The following is an 18,092-nucleotide window of genomic DNA, read 5'->3' on the forward strand; positions in this document are numbered from 1 at the left end:
AAAATGTTTATTACATCTTTATTGTTGTAATGCTTATACCCTAGTTTTCTAAATGAATGGATTAGTGTGGTAGATTTCAGAAAACACAGCATATTCATTGTTGAGAGGTTGTTAAACTTGCCTTGCTCTCATCTTCTCTTCACTCATTTCCACAACATGATAAAAACAGCATAGAGACAAACTCATGCTTCCTCACATTCAAGACAGCAAACAATTAGATCTGCTTTAGGTTAATAGACCTTTATCTATCATACAAATTTTTAAACAAAATCTCTTGGCTCACATGTTCTCTGTTTTTTGACTGCAAGGCAGGACCATGATATTACTAACAATTCAGAGATTACTGCATCTAGATAACGCATCTCTTCTGCTGTAACACTGCGTCAACAATGCAAACATTCTTTGTTTTAAAATGAGCAAATTAGAATTTGTAAAAAATTAGGGCTGTCAAAGTTAAAGCGTTAACTGGTGCAATTCAATAAATATGTTTAGCCCTTTTTTTTTTTTTTAAACACCATTATCGCTATATAAGTCTCTAGCAGTGCACCCATTTATCAGTTGATGGAAAAAGCCCTTGTTTGCATGCAATATATGTATAAATTAATCTCTTTCCTCTTTCCTGGGTAGCTCAGTGGTAAAATACGTTGGCTACCACCCCTGGAGTTCGCTAGCTCGCTAGTTCGAATCCCAGGGTGCCTGGGGTGCCAGAGTGACTCCAGCCAGGTCTCCTAAGCAACCAAATTGGCCCGGTTGCTAGGGAGGGTAGAGTCACATGGGGTAACCTCCTCGTGATCGCTATAATGTGGTTCATTCTTGGTGGGGCGCATGGTGGTTAATGCGGTGGATGGCGTGAAGCCTCCACACGCGCTATGTCTCCGTGGCAACGCGCTCAACAAGCCATGTGATAAGATGCACGTGTTGACAGTCTCAAACACGGAGGCAACTGGGATTCGTCCTCCACCACCCGGACTGAGGCGAATCACTACGCGACCATGAGGACTTAAAAGCACATTGGGAATTGGGCATTCCAAATTGAAAAATAAAAATAAAATAAAATAGTCATCCACCAAAAATTGCAGAACCTAATAATACACATAGGCCTATTATTAGTTTTCTTTCTTTAAAAAAAACACTTAATGTTAACTATGAAATAAAGAATGTGATTCATTGTGATTAAATGTTAATTATTTAATCGATTGACAGCCCTAAAAATAATACTGTGATATAAGCAAAAGTATGTCTGGAATGCATGGTCTTTTTCAAATGATCTGCAGAGAAAGAAAACCGGGCAGCTCTCAATAGTTCAGCGCCCGGCGGGGAGGCTCGACCCACCTGCATGAAAGTGTTGAAACGCTGGTCCTTCTTCTGCCGGGATTTGATGAGCTCCAGGGCGAAGGGCTGGTTACTACAGAACGTGCTCACCGCTTGCTTGATCTGCTCCTCTTCTCCACCACTGAACTGGAAAAACACAAGCCAGGGAGATCAGAGTCACACTGTAGGGAGGCTGGCAGAAGTAGTTTGAGTCCATGGAAGGGTGAGTGCTACTCTTGCCACCCAGGAGTCCTATCACATGTAATAACTGTTCATCAATGTCCACAAAATGCAAGTTAAACATGTGCCCTTACCCAATACAGTAAATCATTTCCAATCTGGTCAATAACTGACGACTCGTTCTTCTTGCGGATCACAGTCATTTGATCTGCTATCCTCACTGTAATTTAAAAAATACAATAAGATACGATTAACATTTTTTTTTTTAAACACAGGATTTCCACACCTTTTGACCAATGACAATGACTTTGGACCATTAATATCCATGACTTTTCCAGTTGCTTGTCATTTTTGGATAAGGATTATAAAAAAATAAATAAAAAAAAAAAGCATTTTTTAAAATTGCTCAACACTCATTATATATAATTCACAAACACTTTTAATAATTAAGAGCTGAGAATATCTAGAAAACATATATTCACTATAAAAATTTCCATGACTTTAATGGACTTTAAAGATTTTTTATTTTATTTCTCAAAGCATGGAAATCACCATTTAAAAATTTCCTAATTTTCTCTGACTATGGGAACCCTGTAAATAACATTTGCTCAAATTGCTGAGATGATGTGTGGCATACTGTGCAGTTGAACAATTTCCTCCAGGTTGGTGAAAATGTTTTTGATGTCAGCAGGAGGCAGTATGTTGTCTCGGGTGAGTTTTTGGTAGAACACACTGTCCAGGACTTTCAGCATGCGCACATGAGCTCGTTCCGTGTAGAACAGTTCTGAAAGCACAGAACATCTGCTCAGAGTCTGATCTCACGGTTTGCTCATATAATGTCAAAAAATCAGTTTGGAGTGAGTCTCAAAAAGATCACTTTTAACAGAGTGCATTGTTTACATTAAATCACAAGATTTCAAGTGAACCTGGATGATTTATGGTAGTGAATAGAAAACAAGGTCGTACCGTTAATGACTTCTTGTCTCTTGATCTCGTGGGGTGTCAGGCCTGCTAGAACATCACGCCCGACCAGCTGCTGCCAGTTAGGAGGATCTACATCAGAGTACACATCACTCCCCTGATCATCTTCGCTCTGATGCTCCTCAAACCTGTGGATGAGGGGAAAAGAGAGAGAGTGAGAGAGATGGAATAAACAGTAGATAAACCCCTTTCAATAATCTCTATACAAAGCAAAACATTTTTTTACTTGTTTTCCAGTAAAAATATCTAAACATCCTTTAAACATAAATAAATAAAATTGTAGAGAAGCAAAAAATACCTAAGATCCTGTTTTTAGAGAAATCTAACAAATGTAGGGATGTTTACACTTAAACCAGAAAAAGAAAATATAATTTTTTTTTTGTCAATGAGGCCAGTATTTTTGTCAATGAGGCAGGGCCAGTATTAAGATGCGATGTTTGGGAGGGCATTTTGATCTGAAGGGTGGGAAAGTGATTGTCTGTTCTTCGGACCAGGATGGGGGTGTCAGAATTTTGTGTCTTGGGGGAGGAGGGGGGGCAAGGAAATCCCCCCCCAGCCCTCCCTCACACCAGGCCATGAAGTGGGGTAAAAAAAAAAACTTTATTTTAAACATTATTTTCCAAACCCTAGTGGCTAATAGTTGTTTCTTTAAGCATAAACCTCTGATGTTTTCTCTGAAACCAAGACTTAAAATCTTCAGTCATTTTGCTTTTATTTATTTTTTTGCACTACAGCATATGTATCTCTACTGAATATGTGAGTTGGTGAAGTGTTCAGGATAGGGGTGGTTTAAAAATAGGAGTGACAGTGGTGATAGACAGCAGTCAGCAGTAGCCAGTACCTTCTAATCAGTTTAGGTGTGCCCACATCAAGGAGTCTGTAAAACAGGACATACTTCCTCATTTCACTGACACAGAGTGCACCATTTAGATTAGCAGCAATCAAAGTTAGTGTTAGTTAGGTTTGTGAGCAGTGTTTTATTACAGTACATACATGCAAACAGAAGCTGAATTGTGCTTCCCTTGCTGAAAGGCATATGTTTTGGATGCTGGTATGCTGGTGTCCCCACCATGCTTCTGAACAAACTTAACCAGCAATAAACAATGTTGCTCAACCAGCTACACCAGCCAAGTTCTGATGGTTAAAAGCATGACTAAACTGGTCAAACAGCTAAACCAGGACCAAACCAAAATAAACATGTCTGGACCAGCATGGAGATGCTTGTTTAAATCAGTCTTTTCAGCAGGGTTAGCATGAAACAAAGTCAGATTTTAAGTCTATGTTAATAATCAGTCTGAAATCATAAAGTAACAGGCATTCTTTGGTGCATGAAAGTGAACTCTTGAATTATGCACCTTTCTCCATCTCTATCTTCATCCATCTGGTCCATGATGTATGGGATGTAGTCACAGGGTGGGTAGATGATGTCCAGCACATCTCCAGACTGCAGCCCATCACTCAGTCGGGGAAACACTGTAGATGGACTCATACCTGAGGACACAGAAGACCTAGTCTCAGCCTCAGACCACAGAATAACTACCAATCCACTGCACCACATGCAAAAAAATATCCAAAAGCTTAAATTCAGCACTTTATGAGATATGAGCGGGAAAAGTGACAATAGCAATCCTATTTTCCTCCACTTCCAATTTTAGCTTGTAAATTTTAGTGGTTTGCCTAAAGGTTTCTCTTGGGTTTGCCTCCCATGGCTTTAGCCAGCTGGTTCATAAAAAGAAGGGCTTGACAATAAAAAGAGTAATGACCACTTAGATCAGCAAGACTGCAAGCTGAATTAGGAGATGCAGCACTCACTAAACTCTGTGTCCCTTCCAGAGGGATCTGATGGTGAGCTGTAGGATGCGCTGTATGGGGGTGAGGCGGTGAATCCTGGGCTCTGTAAGAGGTCTGAACCCTCACTTGACTGACTGCCCCGCAGACGTCCACCCTCTATTGGCTCTGACCCACCCAGCGCTGGCTGAGACATCTGCTTCTGAGGCCTCTGCTTGACGTTATCCCCTCCCCTCCCAGCTGCTCAAACACACACACACACACACACACACACCAAAGATGATTTAGTATCAATAAGAATCACCACCCAGAGGTAAGACAGCAGAAATGAGGGCAAGTCTTATGCATTTAAAAATTTCTAGAAAATGCACACCTGGGAACGTTTAGCATTATTTTGACATTTGGCTGCAGAACCATCTATTACATTTTTATTTTTATTCCACATTAAAAAAGACAGCAACAGTCCAATAAAACAATCACCAAGCACCAAATAAGGGTAAACATTGGCTTATAAATAGCATAGAGATTTGTGGAATTTGGTCGATAACTTTTTTATTTTTTATTGCAACATAACACATGGTTTACAATCTCAGTTTATGGGGGTGTTCACACAGGACACTGTCATGCATTCCCTCTGCACCATTTTTTTATTGTTTTTCTATTGTCGGTTGTGGACACCGGGTCACATCTCTGTTTTTTTAAGCATCTCATGCCATCAGTGTAGCATTAAGATCCACTGTCAAATGAAATAGTTAAACTTTCATAAAACACGGCTTGAAACCCCAGTGTTCTGTTCCTTTGCGTTGAGCTCCATCTAGCTGTTTTTTAACACAAGAACACATTGTGTTTAAATCAACTAAAAAATTGATAGCCTGATCCTCACTGTTGCTATTTTTCTCTGACACAAGTGAAATGAAACATATCAAACAGATACAAAGAAGCCAGAGAGAAACATTATTATCTGGTAAACTTTCACAATTCAAAATCCACTGGCAGGTGCGGCAAAACGTTAATGAACCCAGCCTTTCCCAATCCACTACAAGTCCACAAATTTCTGAAAGAAATATATAAAGTCCTGGGCAGCTCAGCGAGTATTGACGCTGACTACCACCCCTGAAGTCACGAGTTCGAATCCAGGATGTGCTGAGTGACTCCAACCAGGTTTCCTAAGCAACCAAATTGGCTCGGTTGCTAGGGAGGGTAGAGTCACATGGGTAACCTCCTCGTGGTCGCGATTAGTGGTTCTCGCTCTCAATGGGGTGCGTGGGAAGTTGTGTGTAGATTGTGGAGAGTAGCATGAGCCTCCACATGCTGTGAGTCTCCGCGATGTCATGCACAACGAGCCACGTGATAAGATGCGCAGATTGACTGTCTCAGAAGCGGAGGCAACTGAGACTTGGCATCCACCACCTGGATTGAGATGAGTAACTGCGCCACCATGAGGACCTACTAAGCAGTGAGAATTGGACATTCCAAATTGGGAGAAAAGGGGATAAAAAAAAAAAAAGCTTCTTTAGACTTACCTGGTACTGATTCGATGCGACTCGGCCACCTTGGGGGCACTCGAATGGGGAAGCGAGGCTTTTTCAGCTTCTCCTCTCCATCCTTCTCTTGTTTGCTACTCTTCTGTTTAGGAAGGATAAACAACAATCCTCAGGGTACCAGCTTTGTCATAGCAGTACTGACATGATAATGACTCCTTTCCATAACATAGTGAGGCATCATAGGTTCCAAATATTCCAAAAGGTATTGTTACTTATGCTGTCTCTTAATACTAAGGCAGCATCACACGTATCCTTCACAGAGAAGGCACTCCTAGAATGTATTGCAAAAAGCACATGAAAATAAATCCAAGAAATGTTGGTTGCAGATAAACATATATTAATATTTCATAAAAAATAGTTCAAATAATTCCAAGTTGATGATTTTACCCAATATTTATGTACTGTGTTGCTAATCAGTCAATTAAGACGTTTCTTTTCTGTTAGAAAGCTGAGGCAGTTGCATATCTAAGTAGTAAGACAGCAAAGCAGCTCACTAGATTTTAGAAAAGAGCAAATGTGTTTGAAATGAGAAATTGTAAGGTGCAGAAAAAGGTGTGAACATATACCCTCAGTTTTGAAGGAAGAAAATTAATTCGGACTCGTTTGGACTCCAGACTTCTTTGCTCTTTCACCCGAACTCCCAGATGCTTCATGTACATGAGTATCACATATTGCATGGTGGTGCTGGAAGAGACAAAACTCAGTTTCAGGGGTGAATCTAAATTTGTTCCTCTCTCTGGATATTCTACGTATATGGGCAAACTCAGTAACTGGAGCACAGGATCAAGCAACCAAGTATTTTATTTCCTTCTTCACAAGTTCAAGGAATGTGTCTGATGACTTTATTTTCACCAAATCATCTCAGTGCTGGCTCATTTCTAGTTTGATTGGGACACTTATTGATTTAAATGTAAATTAATGTAAGCTTATTTAAAAAAGAATGTTACAAACTTGGATGAATTCATTCTCAACCAGTTTGTTTGCTACCATAATGTAATACATAGGTTTTAATTCAAGAATTACACTACCTAACTTAATATTTGTTATAAAAAAATGTATTCCCTATTGATACCTATATTAATATACACATAATGCCCACGGCCAGAGGGCAGGCTAAGCCTTCCCCAGCCTTACACAAGCTCAGCCAATGCCTCTGAGGGTTGTGTTGTGCCTGTTGAGTGCTGCTGGCTCCATGTGGCTGAGTCCGTCTGTTCCACATGACTACTATCTTATTGTGCCTTCTGCCATATGTCCCAAAACTCACAGGCATTCAAGTTACCCATCTATCTCCCCACATATGTGCTGTAAATTCATAAATCATACTGGCTTGTGGTGTTGCCATATGGCATCTCAAATATGTTTGCCTACATTAAAGTAAATGAGGACTAAGAAATGCATGAAGATTAGAAGTCACTATATTATGCAGCATGTTGCATTTATGTCAAGTGTCAAAATGCTGGCACCCCAGGCGGACAATTTACAAACAAATCCAGTGCAACGTCTTTTTACGTAATCAAAGAACCCTCTTCCCTAATGCCTGTATCGTTGATCATTATGGAGGAGGTTTGCCTGAGGAAAACCTGAAAGAGGAAGAAATTTCTCACCATTTCTCTTCTTCCGTGGGTTGTGAAGTCAATCTGAAAGACAGACACAGATGTAAGAGGAAGGGTATACATTTGATGCCAAGCGATTACAGGCCTTATGAAATGGCTTGATGAGCACAGTTGTCTATCCGGTGTTGATGTTTCTCGTATTCAAATTATAGTTGGGGCGGGACATTTTGAAGGGCTCATCCTCATTATTTAAACAGCCAATTCCTTTAAAGGGATAGTTCATCCAAAAATAAGCATTCTGTCATCATTTACTCAGCAAAAGATGTGATAACATGTTGATAACAAAATAAAAAAATTAAATAAATTGACGTCCCCCAAAAATCTGCATTACAGTGAGGCACTTACAATGGAAGTGAGTCGGGCCAATGCGTTAATGTTAAAATACTCAGTTTCAAAATTTATAGCCACAAAACGTAAACATGATTTTAGTGTTTTAAAATCGCTTGCTAACCTTTTCTGTGTAAAGGTATATCCAATTTGTAAACCTTAATAACTGTAAAAATGCAGATTTAAACAACATTACAGCTGAAATAATACACAAGTTTTAATAGATTCATTCAAGTATGTGCATTTATAAAATGAAAAATGGCCCCATTTACTTCCAATGTTTGTGGTAATCAACATTATGCCACAAATGCTGTCGATTGAGCTAAACTTGTATTGAGCCCGAAATATTCCTTTAAGCAGAATGTTAGCCTCAGTCACCATTCACTTTCATGTATGAAATAAAATTGAATGGTGACCAACAATTTGCCTCTCCTTTTGTGTTCCACAGAAGAAAGTCATATAACAATCAACATGAAAGTGAGTAAATGAGTGACAGACTTTTAAATTTTGGGTGAACTATTCCTTAAGTTTATGTTGCAGCCATGAACATTATATACTTGACATTTCTAGTCAAAAGGTGGTATTAAAAATTATGTTCATGGGGTCTTTGTGTGAGACTCACAGGATATCATCTATTTTGGAGAGGATGTTTTCTGCACATGATCTCTCTTTCTCCAGATCGAGCTGTTCAGAGTCCAGACGAGACAGCTCTACCTCAGCCATTGTCAAGCCCATACTGCGCTTCTGCCTGTAAGAGTGGATACAATGGTGTCATAAAGACCTTACTGTGAATAAACTGAAATCTGAATAAGAACAACTGAGCAGTACAGATTAATTGGACTGGATATCAGCTTGGACACCATTTAAACCTGGCATTAACATGAGTTTAGCTTGATCCAATCCCAAGTGGACTGTACTAAAAACAGGTGTAAACAGGTCTGTTTTGTGATCCGATCACTCAAACCACATTCAGAGGCTGTCTAAAATGCATGGGACCACATTGCATTTGTAAACGTAAATGCTAACGTGTCCTGATGCAACCACAACTTCAAAGCACCACCAACCACAGCTGTAAAACAAGGGTTTTAAACTTTAGTGGCTATGAATTTACATTTACATTTCTTCATTTAGCACCAATGGCTTTAAAAGTAAACAACCGTCCCTTTTTTTTTTTAATGGAAAAACCAAAGCATAGTCATGCATAAAACATGCAAAAACATCTTTAGTTTACCTGATATCCATATATAGTGATTGTGTGAAGCACGCTTATCTGAAGTTTAATAAAAAAAAAAAAAAAGAAGAAAAAAGGGCATTCCGCTCAAAACACCATTTTGTGGTTTTGTGATCAAAACTGAAGTCTATTTGGGAGAAACTGTGCCCATTTTTTCACACTTGCTTTTTTCTTCACTTTTTCAACACTTTTTTGTAAAACAGTGACATAGCAATGGACGTAATTGCTCATGAAATCAGGGACCCTTTCCTCTAAATCTGATCACTCCCCTTTAAATTCAATCACAGGTGGTCACTGGAGACGCATTTGAGACGCATATTACCACCAGGTGTAACCAGCAATCTGTCTTTCTTTACCATTACCAGGTGTAAACAGGGCCTGTTTCTCACCTGAAATCCTCCAAGTGTCTCTGTACATCAGGGAGGAGCAATTCCTGCATTGTCTGTATATACTGCCTGTGTAATTCCTCGGGAATCAGCTCTGGTCTCCGCCGCTCTGACAACAAATACCCAAAAATCAGCAATAGTCAAACACACATACACACACACACTGGAACACACCCTGTTATTATTACAAAACAACAACCTGCATGAACAGAAATGGCATTTGGCCTCTCATAGAGACTGCACATCATTAAATGTGGCCTATTCAAGCGATGTCAACATGACACATGGGGCAGAGTGACCAGTGCTTTAGAGGCTTAATCCATAATTACATGTCAACATGAATGTTAAACAGGATTTGATTTTTCTAAATGATTATGGGTTTCCCACCAAGGGCTAAGAAATGCGCTTGGAAGTTTTACAGTCTACAAACACACATCAAAAACAAACCTGTTAAACTAACACTGCAAACACTGCAGGGTGGGAATGAGCAGTGTGCATCCGTTAAAATTATACTTGGAAACTGAACACATGCTTACCGAGCTCAGAGGAGATAGATTCAGGCACAGCTACTTTCAAATTCTGTCAAACAAAAATAATAGTTTTAATTAAAAAGGGAAAAGGGGGTGTGAATGAAAAAACAACTATAAACAATGAAAATATCAGTAACACCATACAATAATGTTCTCTATGTTACATTTACATTAGGTAATTCATTAGATATCATGAACTAACAATGAATCCATTTTATAATCATTTATTAATCTTAATTATAAATTATTAATGAATTATTATGTTACTTTTTACTCATATTATTGTTCATTGTTAGCTCATGTTAGTTCACAATGCATTAACTAATGTTAACGTTACCATTAACAAAAAACAATAAATGCTGTAAAAAAGTATTGTTCATAGTTAATTCATGTTAACTACTGGGTTGAATAATATAATTATATAAAACCTTATTGTAAATTGTAACCAAATTATCAAGGTAACAAAACAGCAGAGCTAAAGTACCCGTTTATCTGGTACAAAGAGAACACATTTTGCTGCAGGGAAGACTTGCACCCACACCAACACATGCACGCTGAGTTTGAGAACAACAATATGTGATGACCGTGGGGGTAAAAGGCTGCCTGCGAGTGTGTAAGCTTCCCGCCCCTAAGGCTGCTGGGAGAGGAGTAACCCATCACACACCTCACAGGACAAAAGGTAGCGTTGATCTGGGTGGATCTAGGCCTTTGCCCCAACTTGCCCACAGACCAAATGACACTGAGGCAGTGTAGACAATGATGGGTTTAAACGAGTAGAAATGAGGTGTGAGAACAAGCTGCACTTACTGCCCCACGGTCTAAGAAGAAAGTTAAAAAGTCCATGAATATGCGACGAGTTTCTTTGGAATTTGTCTGCTTGTAGAGGTCAGCATACAGGTAGCAGAGCTGTGGAAGAAAGTGAGATTCAGAGTGTTAAACAGCTTCAAACTGATAACTGATGAGTTCGACAATGTATTTGTTCTGCTGAAAAGAACTGTGAATCAGAAATGGTCATGCTGCATATTTGTTGTTGCGTGCAGCAAGAACAAAGCAATAAAAAGCCACTGAATTGCAGTTCAGAAAACACTAACATGGACTCTAAAAATGTATTGCCTCCTCAACAGATGAAATCTGATGGCCAACTGAGAACAAGTTTTCAAGGTAAAATGCATCAGAAGAGTAAAAATTAGGGCTGTTAATCGAGTAAAATTTGTAATCAAATTAATTACATGATATTGCTGATTGAATAATGCAATTTAATTTGTTTTCAGCATCTCTAACCAGTAACGCTGTGCCACGTTAAATGTGGTTTAAAACTTTGAAAAACGCATCGAGACTGCATTCTGCTATACTCTGTCCAGCTGTGGGTACAGCTTCCTGTACAGTTGCTGTACATGTGCATGTTGCCTGTAAAACTGGAGTTGTGATGGATGCCCCCTACTGACAGTGATTTGCAAAATATGAAGGTGGTACTTTAAGCTTGAATTGCTCATTTGGTAGGAAAATTCTTTATTACGGAATAAATGTTATGATCAGGCGGCATGAATAAAGCGGTTTTATATAATGAATTGCAGCTTAGCTTTAGCTAAAATACTTAGTACGCAGTACGATTGTTGGGGAAATCGGTTTGTCATTATTTTTGCAAAGATGTCATAAATGTTTCTTTTTTGTAGAATTTGCAACCACTTCAGTCTCAGTCAGGAGTTCTGGGTGCTGAAACTCACCAGAGGTGCAGGGTCAAACTGGGAGATCACATGATGCAGGAAGGCAGCAAGATGAGCAGGGCGAGTCTTGAGCAGTTTGATACTCTGGAAGCAGCTGCACTGGCCGTTCACCTGGGACACATCAGATCAGGTTAAAGAGGTATGTGACCAAACGCAGGGCCTCTGCACTAAGCAATGGAAAGAAATTTGGAATACCTGCTCCTGCTTGATGTCGAAGTCATCATCTTCAGGGTGGATGATCAGGCGTGAGGAGGGGCTGCCTATGGTACACCGGAAGCGAGAATTCTGTAATAAGGAAAAGAGTGTCACAAATGTGCTGATCTGAGATCAGGCGGTATGGTCAAACGAAAGGCTTCATGTTTCTCACTAGTGGTCAGCCGATATGGGTTTTTAAATGGCTGATGCCAATGCAGATATTTATAGAGTAAGGTGACTGATGGCCAGATATAATGCCAGTAGATAAAACAAATACAAATAATACATGTTAATGAAATGTTGGCTATCCTTTCTTTTTGCCTATGCAAAGGCAAACCACAGTAACTACACATTTTTGTCAAACTTGAGTTAACTGAAATTGGGCCTCTTAGACAATGATATCTCCTTTGACAGGCAGGTTTGGCTTAACTTTGTTTCGATTCAGAGAAAATGGTGTGTGGAAATTGCAGTAACCTTTTCCTCCCTCATTTTCAGTAATGGAGTAGTTACTGTGTTTTGCCTTTGTAGGGATGTTTTAAAGGGATAGTTCACCCAAAAATTATCATCGTTTACTCACCCCCATGCTATCCCAGATGTGTATAACTTTCTTTCTTCAGCAGAACACAAATTAAGATTTTAAGAAGAATATTTCAGCTCTGTAGGTCCATACAATGCAAGTGAATGGGTGCCAAAATTTTGACTCTCCAAAAAGCACATGAAGGTATCAAAAAAGTAATCCATATGACTCCAGTGTTTCAATCCATATTTTCTGAAGTGATATGAAAGGTGTGGCTGAGAAACAGACCAATATTTAAGTAATTTTTTTTTTACTTGAAATTATTCTCCCTTCTCAGGAGGCGGCGGTATGCTTGAAGAATATGAATCACCAAAAACACAAGAAGAGTGTGAAAGTGATCTGTTTCTCACCCACACTTATATCACTTCTGAAGATATTGATTTAACCAATGGAGTCTTATGGATTACTTTTATGCTGACTTGTGTGATTTTTGGAGCTTCAACATTTTGGCACCCATACACTTGCATTGTATGGACCAAAAGAGATGAGAAATTAATCTAAAAATCTTTGTGTCAGCAGATGAAAGAAAGTCACATCTGGGATGGTATAAGGGTGAGTAAATGATGAGAGAATTTTCATTTTTTGGAGAACTATCCCTTTAACAAGGATTTTAAAAAAGACACAAGAGCAAAATACCACTTGAGGCAAGCCAAGCAGGCATTGTTGTATTGGTGGTAATGTCAAAATAGCCAAATATCAGTCGATTTAGCAGCCTGGACAAAAAAAAACCTGCAAATCACAAAGTTCTCACCAGGTCAGAGCTATCCTCGGCCTCAGGAGAGCAGTAGGAGTTGAGGCTGTCTCTGGGGGCGCTCTTTGGACTGGAACAGTTGGAGTCTCTTTGAATCTTTGGAGAGGCTGGGTAGAATCGCCGCTGGACCAGCACATCACAAACCATAAAGACAATGAATTAAACCACAGGGAAGGAAGGAACAAGGGCTATGAGAGCTCTGTCCTACTTCACACACAGAGTGGACTTGCCGATACTCATGATAAATGCCACTGTTTAACTGAGATCAGTGTAGGGTTGCCACGGTGTATGGTGTTACCGGTTTTACTAGGTACAAGGGACAACACCAGTGTGAAATTTTATACCGGTGGAAACATTATGAATGGAACTTGCAATATCAATACAATAGCCTAATGAATAGCAGAGCCTTAAATAAAGAATAGTTGCCTAATGAAGAGTTTGTGACCCATGATAAATGAACCTAAATAATGCATTAAAAGCCAGATGTTCTTTACCAACGTAACAAATTACATAGGCAGTAAAGTATGCGCACTGACAGAAGACGTTTAATTGCAGGTAGCGAATATAATGTGCATGGTGGGTAACTGCAAGACATCTCGCATTCGGTATGACACAACAAATGCTAAAACACAGACACGCGCTTGAAAAAAACATACTTTGTTATATTTTAAGAACAGATGACAGAAAAGCTGTCTATGCGCATGTCTGACGCGCTGTTTGTTCGGAGGCGTGCAGTCCCATGGAACACACATATGTAAAAGGTTCTCACTCTTTCTTTGTTTCAGTCTTCTGAAATTTTTTTGCAAGAATAGTATCGTGTATAAGAATGCTGTAAATGACCTCAGACATCTCAGCTCAGGAGGTGTTTTGAGTTCAGTTCGCTTTATTTCCACAGAGCAGTTCGTTGTGAGCGCAACTCTGTAGGGTCACTTTATATATAGTCTATACATCTGTGATTAAATCATAAAATAATACAAAAAAATGTTCACCTCGAACCATGATTTATATTTCAGTGATTATTATCATCAATATAATTATTATGTGAACACTTATAAATTGTTTTTAGATCTTAATTTGTAATAGTAATTTTCCGCCTGTTGTCATAGATGGATACTTGCCTGATGTTAAATGGAAAGGTAGTTTCATACGTTTTTCTTTTTACCACTTCATTAATTAGTTTGTTTTGTCTGAAGTGCAATTTGAATTTAGAAATGTCTTTGGTTTAAGTTTTTCGTTTTTTAAATAAATGAGTTTCATTTTCAATGCAAAATCACTAAAGCAAGAATATTCACCGATCCCTCAGCCAGGGGGTTGACGATGTAATTGGATAAAATAAAATGTATATAAAAATATCGTGAACACATCGCCCAGCCCTAGGAGGGAGCAAAACGAATTTATTCACACATTCAAAGTCATTCTTCTTCCGAAGCAGCTAAACTGGGTCCTGGGATGAAAGGTAATAAAACACCCAACATTATACCCGCAACAACCCACAATAAGTGATGTATTTGCCCGGACAATGAAATACCCGGCCGGTAGCCCATAATGGAGAGAATGCACAAATTAAGTTGGTCCGTTGCCAAAGAGATGTTGCCTTTCATTTGAAATTGTAGTTCACATAAATAAAAAATAAAGTTCAAAGTTTGAAATCAAGCTGCCTTGCGTTACTGTGTAGGCTATTGCTTAATGAAAATTACCCAATAGTACCACCTAGCATCCAACCAGCGGTGTTAGTCAGTTTTAATGTGAAAATTATGAAACTGTGGTAAGTCTAGATCAGTGAAGATATCTTAACCCTCCTATTGTCTTAAGAAACTGCATCCTCCTTTTGTCCTTCATTGTCCTAATTTTTTTTTTTTGTGTGTGTGCATTATACAAATTTATTTAAAGCATTTTCACATATTTACAACAAAATTACAAACATACAGGGTCATAAAAACACACACACGTTGGGTAATTTTTGACCTGTATTGAAAACCATTAAAAATGCATACATTTTTGATTAGTCTATGACAGCACTAAAGACCCCCCTTAACAAAAGTTGTTTTATTGTTTTATTGTTGTTTATCGTGGTATATAATGAAAGGGGAAAAAAATGCTATATAAAAGATGTCTTAATTTACATTTATTTCAATCACTTTTGGCAATTTACAATATCTTAACTCTATTACAACAATTTCTAAATTATTCTTCCTATAGAAAATCAGGAAGGTTTGGAAGGTGCCATTGCAGATATGTCTGCCATATAAGGTTTAAGGAGAAAATTATATGTAATAGGTCTTTTATCAGGCTTTATTAGGCCTTTTGGGAGGCCTTTAGCCCCAATGTTCCCTATCATATAAAATCATGTTACTGTAGTAAACATATTTACTAATATATTCCCTGTTCAAAACTGATTAAATACTTTCTATGTGTGTGTGTTTGTGTGTGTGGACATGTGCATGTGTGCACAAACCCCATTTGAGAGGACAGTATGCAGTTTGTGGGAAAGATGCAGTACCCAATGAAGCAGGTGGGGTAGCAAGAGAACAGTATGGGGCTACAGGCTAAATAAAAAAAACAAAACAAATTAAAAAAAAAATAATTTGAAATATTTTTAGGTCAGATTTGATTCATAGATGTACAAAAAACTATTTAAAGCTGTAAAACATCCAGAATGTCTGGATGTGAAAGGTCAAAACTGGTTCTTCCCATTCGTTAAGACATTAGAAAGAACGTACTTTTCTTCATTGTTATTTTTTGTCTTGTACAATTATACAAAAATGAATTTTCTTTTTTATTTTGCTGGTTTTGATGGTCTTTACAAAGTCCAGTACCAAAAACATTTGCAGTATTTATAACATATTCTTTATCCTAAGCCTATCACAATAGCAGGGTAAAAATGAAAGGGGTGCAGGCTGCACTTACAGATGCCACTGAAATTCCACTCCAGAATCCTTCCGGGCTGAAGTCTCCCTTACAATGATCCTCATCCACCCAGCAACCATCTTCACTGTTCCTGACATATAGACCCTCCTAGAAACAGATTTAATAGTCAGTCGATGTGACTGTATTATGTTTTACCTTTTCTTTTATGTTTATGTGTCAACAACTGTTTATGTGTGAACTAATAACTATAATAGGATGACTATACAATGACAAAGAAGCTGCTATCCACTATAGTAAACACAATTTTTTTAATTATTTTTTTCACATATGTGAAATATATTAAAAGGAATATTGTTCACCTTCATTCAATTATGTACTGTATATCATTAGCATATACTGAAGATAAGCATGGTTTAGATATCTGCTTCAGCCTTTGAAAAATGCATTTTGTTTGACTACTACTCCTGACAGTGTGTTAAAGTTACTTTTGATGTGAAGATCACTACAATTAGTCAGAAATGTCATACATGTGTAGCCCTGTTCAGCTGGCCCTGCCGCTGTGGAATGTGCTTCTTGCCATCTTGGATGACCTGAAGTGGTTTGGGAGTAGGAGTTTTGCCATATTCTTCCTTCGGTCCCTAAAGGCAAAACGGATAAGGACCGAACCTGAGTCTGGTAGCAAGACTCTATGACAGATCTTTGTTTACAAAACCAGTGAAGGCAGTAAAACTGTGCTCTGTTGAAACATGGCTTGGGGAGTAACGGAATACTTGTAATGGCGTTACGTTATCAGAATAAAAAAAATGTGTAACTGTAATCTGATACAGTTACATAAAAACCAAATGTATTTTGGTGACAGTTACAGTTAGTAAGAATAGGGAATACTAGCAGGATTTAAATTTTTTATTTAGAACAAAAGAAACAAAAGATTCTCCTGACATAAAGCGATATAGACCACAGCTTGCTTAAGAGTGGTACAGATATGATCAGATGCGTGCTCTACATATCTTCTGGTACTCTCTCGTGAATCAGGCGCCACTTACTGTCGCATGTGGAAATAACACTCGTCACACATCACTGCAGTGCTCTCCAGGCAAATGAAGTCAAACTATTGAAAGGGCTACTTCATTGTGATGGCCACTGGAGAAAATGTATTATTTTCTAAATGTCGACATTTTTGTCTCTTTAAAGGTGAAAAGGGAAACATAGCAATTCAGTGCAATTTATGCCTTCCAGCTGTGAAGATGCTATCCTTTTCCAAAGACCCGACATACAATTTACAGAAGTATTTGAAGGTAAGACCCACACGAAAATCTAGCCTAACAGTTTCGCCGTCTGACCGTCTGTTGATCGTTTTCGCAGGAATAGCAGCTGGTACTGTGACACAAATTGCGCATCATTGACAGTACAGCAGAAAGGAACATTTTCCGTGTTAAAGTGGTGAAACCAACACTCCCCCCAGCGAACGGCCTGCATTCCTGTACAGGGGATGCCTATACTGTCAAAACTTAACTGTCACTTCTCACTTCCATCAAAACTTTAGTTGAAACTCTAAAATTGCTAAAAATGCTTTTGTGATGTAATGACAACAACAAAAGGGTCAGCATTTCTTTTGTACTTTGTTAAAAACAAAAATCCAAATTGAACACATAAATACCAAATGAATTAAAAATGTAATTAAGTTCCAAGTTAAAAAGGAAATGTACAATGGATAATTTATCTGATTTTGATACTTATTACAAATGTATTTTTGAGGACAGTTCAAAAATCTGGGTGATTCTGGCAAATGTAACATTTAAAAACTCAGAGAAAAAAATGATGAGTAATTAAAGACTCATTAAAAAGGTTTAAATCTATTTAGATTTTTACATTAAAATCCTCCTTAAATAAACATAGAATCACCCATAAACAAACTGGTGATGTTGGACTGTTGATCATGAGCAAGCAGACTGGAAGCATTTCATTAATAATGAAGATAAAGCTAAAGACTATGCAATCTGCCTATTGCAGTCGGACATTAATGAATGGTGGCAATTAGTCTACACGCTAACTGCAATACATGGAATAATTCAACTTTGTATTGTAT

The 18,092-nt window shown here is 38.3% G+C and overlaps 1 protein-coding gene across 5 annotated transcripts in view; it reads right to left on the reverse strand.

Moving 5' to 3' along the window:
* Positions 1 to 18,092, reverse strand: part of arhgef12a (Rho guanine nucleotide exchange factor (GEF) 12a) — a 93,664-nt gene that overhangs the window by 16,068 nt on the left and 59,504 nt on the right. For 4 of the 5 annotated variants that reach the window (XM_051678829.1, XM_051678830.1, XM_051678828.1 and 1 more), the window contains 19 exons: positions 16,534 to 16,644; positions 16,046 to 16,153; positions 13,139 to 13,261; positions 11,811 to 11,900; positions 11,616 to 11,726; positions 10,699 to 10,797; positions 9,898 to 9,940; positions 9,365 to 9,470; positions 8,367 to 8,492; positions 7,409 to 7,441; positions 6,371 to 6,488; positions 5,784 to 5,886; positions 4,285 to 4,500; positions 3,828 to 3,963; positions 3,314 to 3,349; positions 2,458 to 2,600; positions 2,129 to 2,275; positions 1,626 to 1,711; positions 1,333 to 1,458 (listed from right to left, as the gene is read on the reverse strand). In XM_051678829.1, the coding sequence (XP_051534789.1) occupies positions 1,333 to 1,458; positions 1,626 to 1,711; positions 2,129 to 2,275; positions 2,458 to 2,600; positions 3,314 to 3,349; positions 3,828 to 3,963; positions 4,285 to 4,500; positions 5,784 to 5,886; positions 6,371 to 6,488; positions 7,409 to 7,441; positions 8,367 to 8,492; positions 9,365 to 9,470; positions 9,898 to 9,940; positions 10,699 to 10,797; positions 11,616 to 11,726; positions 11,811 to 11,900; positions 13,139 to 13,261; positions 16,046 to 16,153; positions 16,534 to 16,644 (2,061 nt within the window). The remainder of the gene's footprint in view (positions 1 to 1,332; positions 1,459 to 1,625; positions 1,712 to 2,128; positions 2,276 to 2,457; positions 2,601 to 3,313; positions 3,350 to 3,827; positions 3,964 to 4,284; positions 4,501 to 5,783; positions 5,887 to 6,370; positions 6,489 to 7,408; positions 7,442 to 8,366; positions 8,493 to 9,364; positions 9,471 to 9,897; positions 9,941 to 10,698; positions 10,798 to 11,615; positions 11,727 to 11,810; positions 11,901 to 13,138; positions 13,262 to 16,045; positions 16,154 to 16,533; positions 16,645 to 18,092) is intronic. The other variant, XM_051678833.1, reaches the window with a different exon arrangement.

The sequence above is a fragment of the Myxocyprinus asiaticus genome, chromosome 39, assembly GCF_019703515.2.
Source record: "Myxocyprinus asiaticus isolate MX2 ecotype Aquarium Trade chromosome 39, UBuf_Myxa_2, whole genome shotgun sequence".
NCBI classification, from domain to species: domain Eukaryota; kingdom Metazoa; phylum Chordata; class Actinopteri; order Cypriniformes; family Catostomidae; genus Myxocyprinus; species Myxocyprinus asiaticus.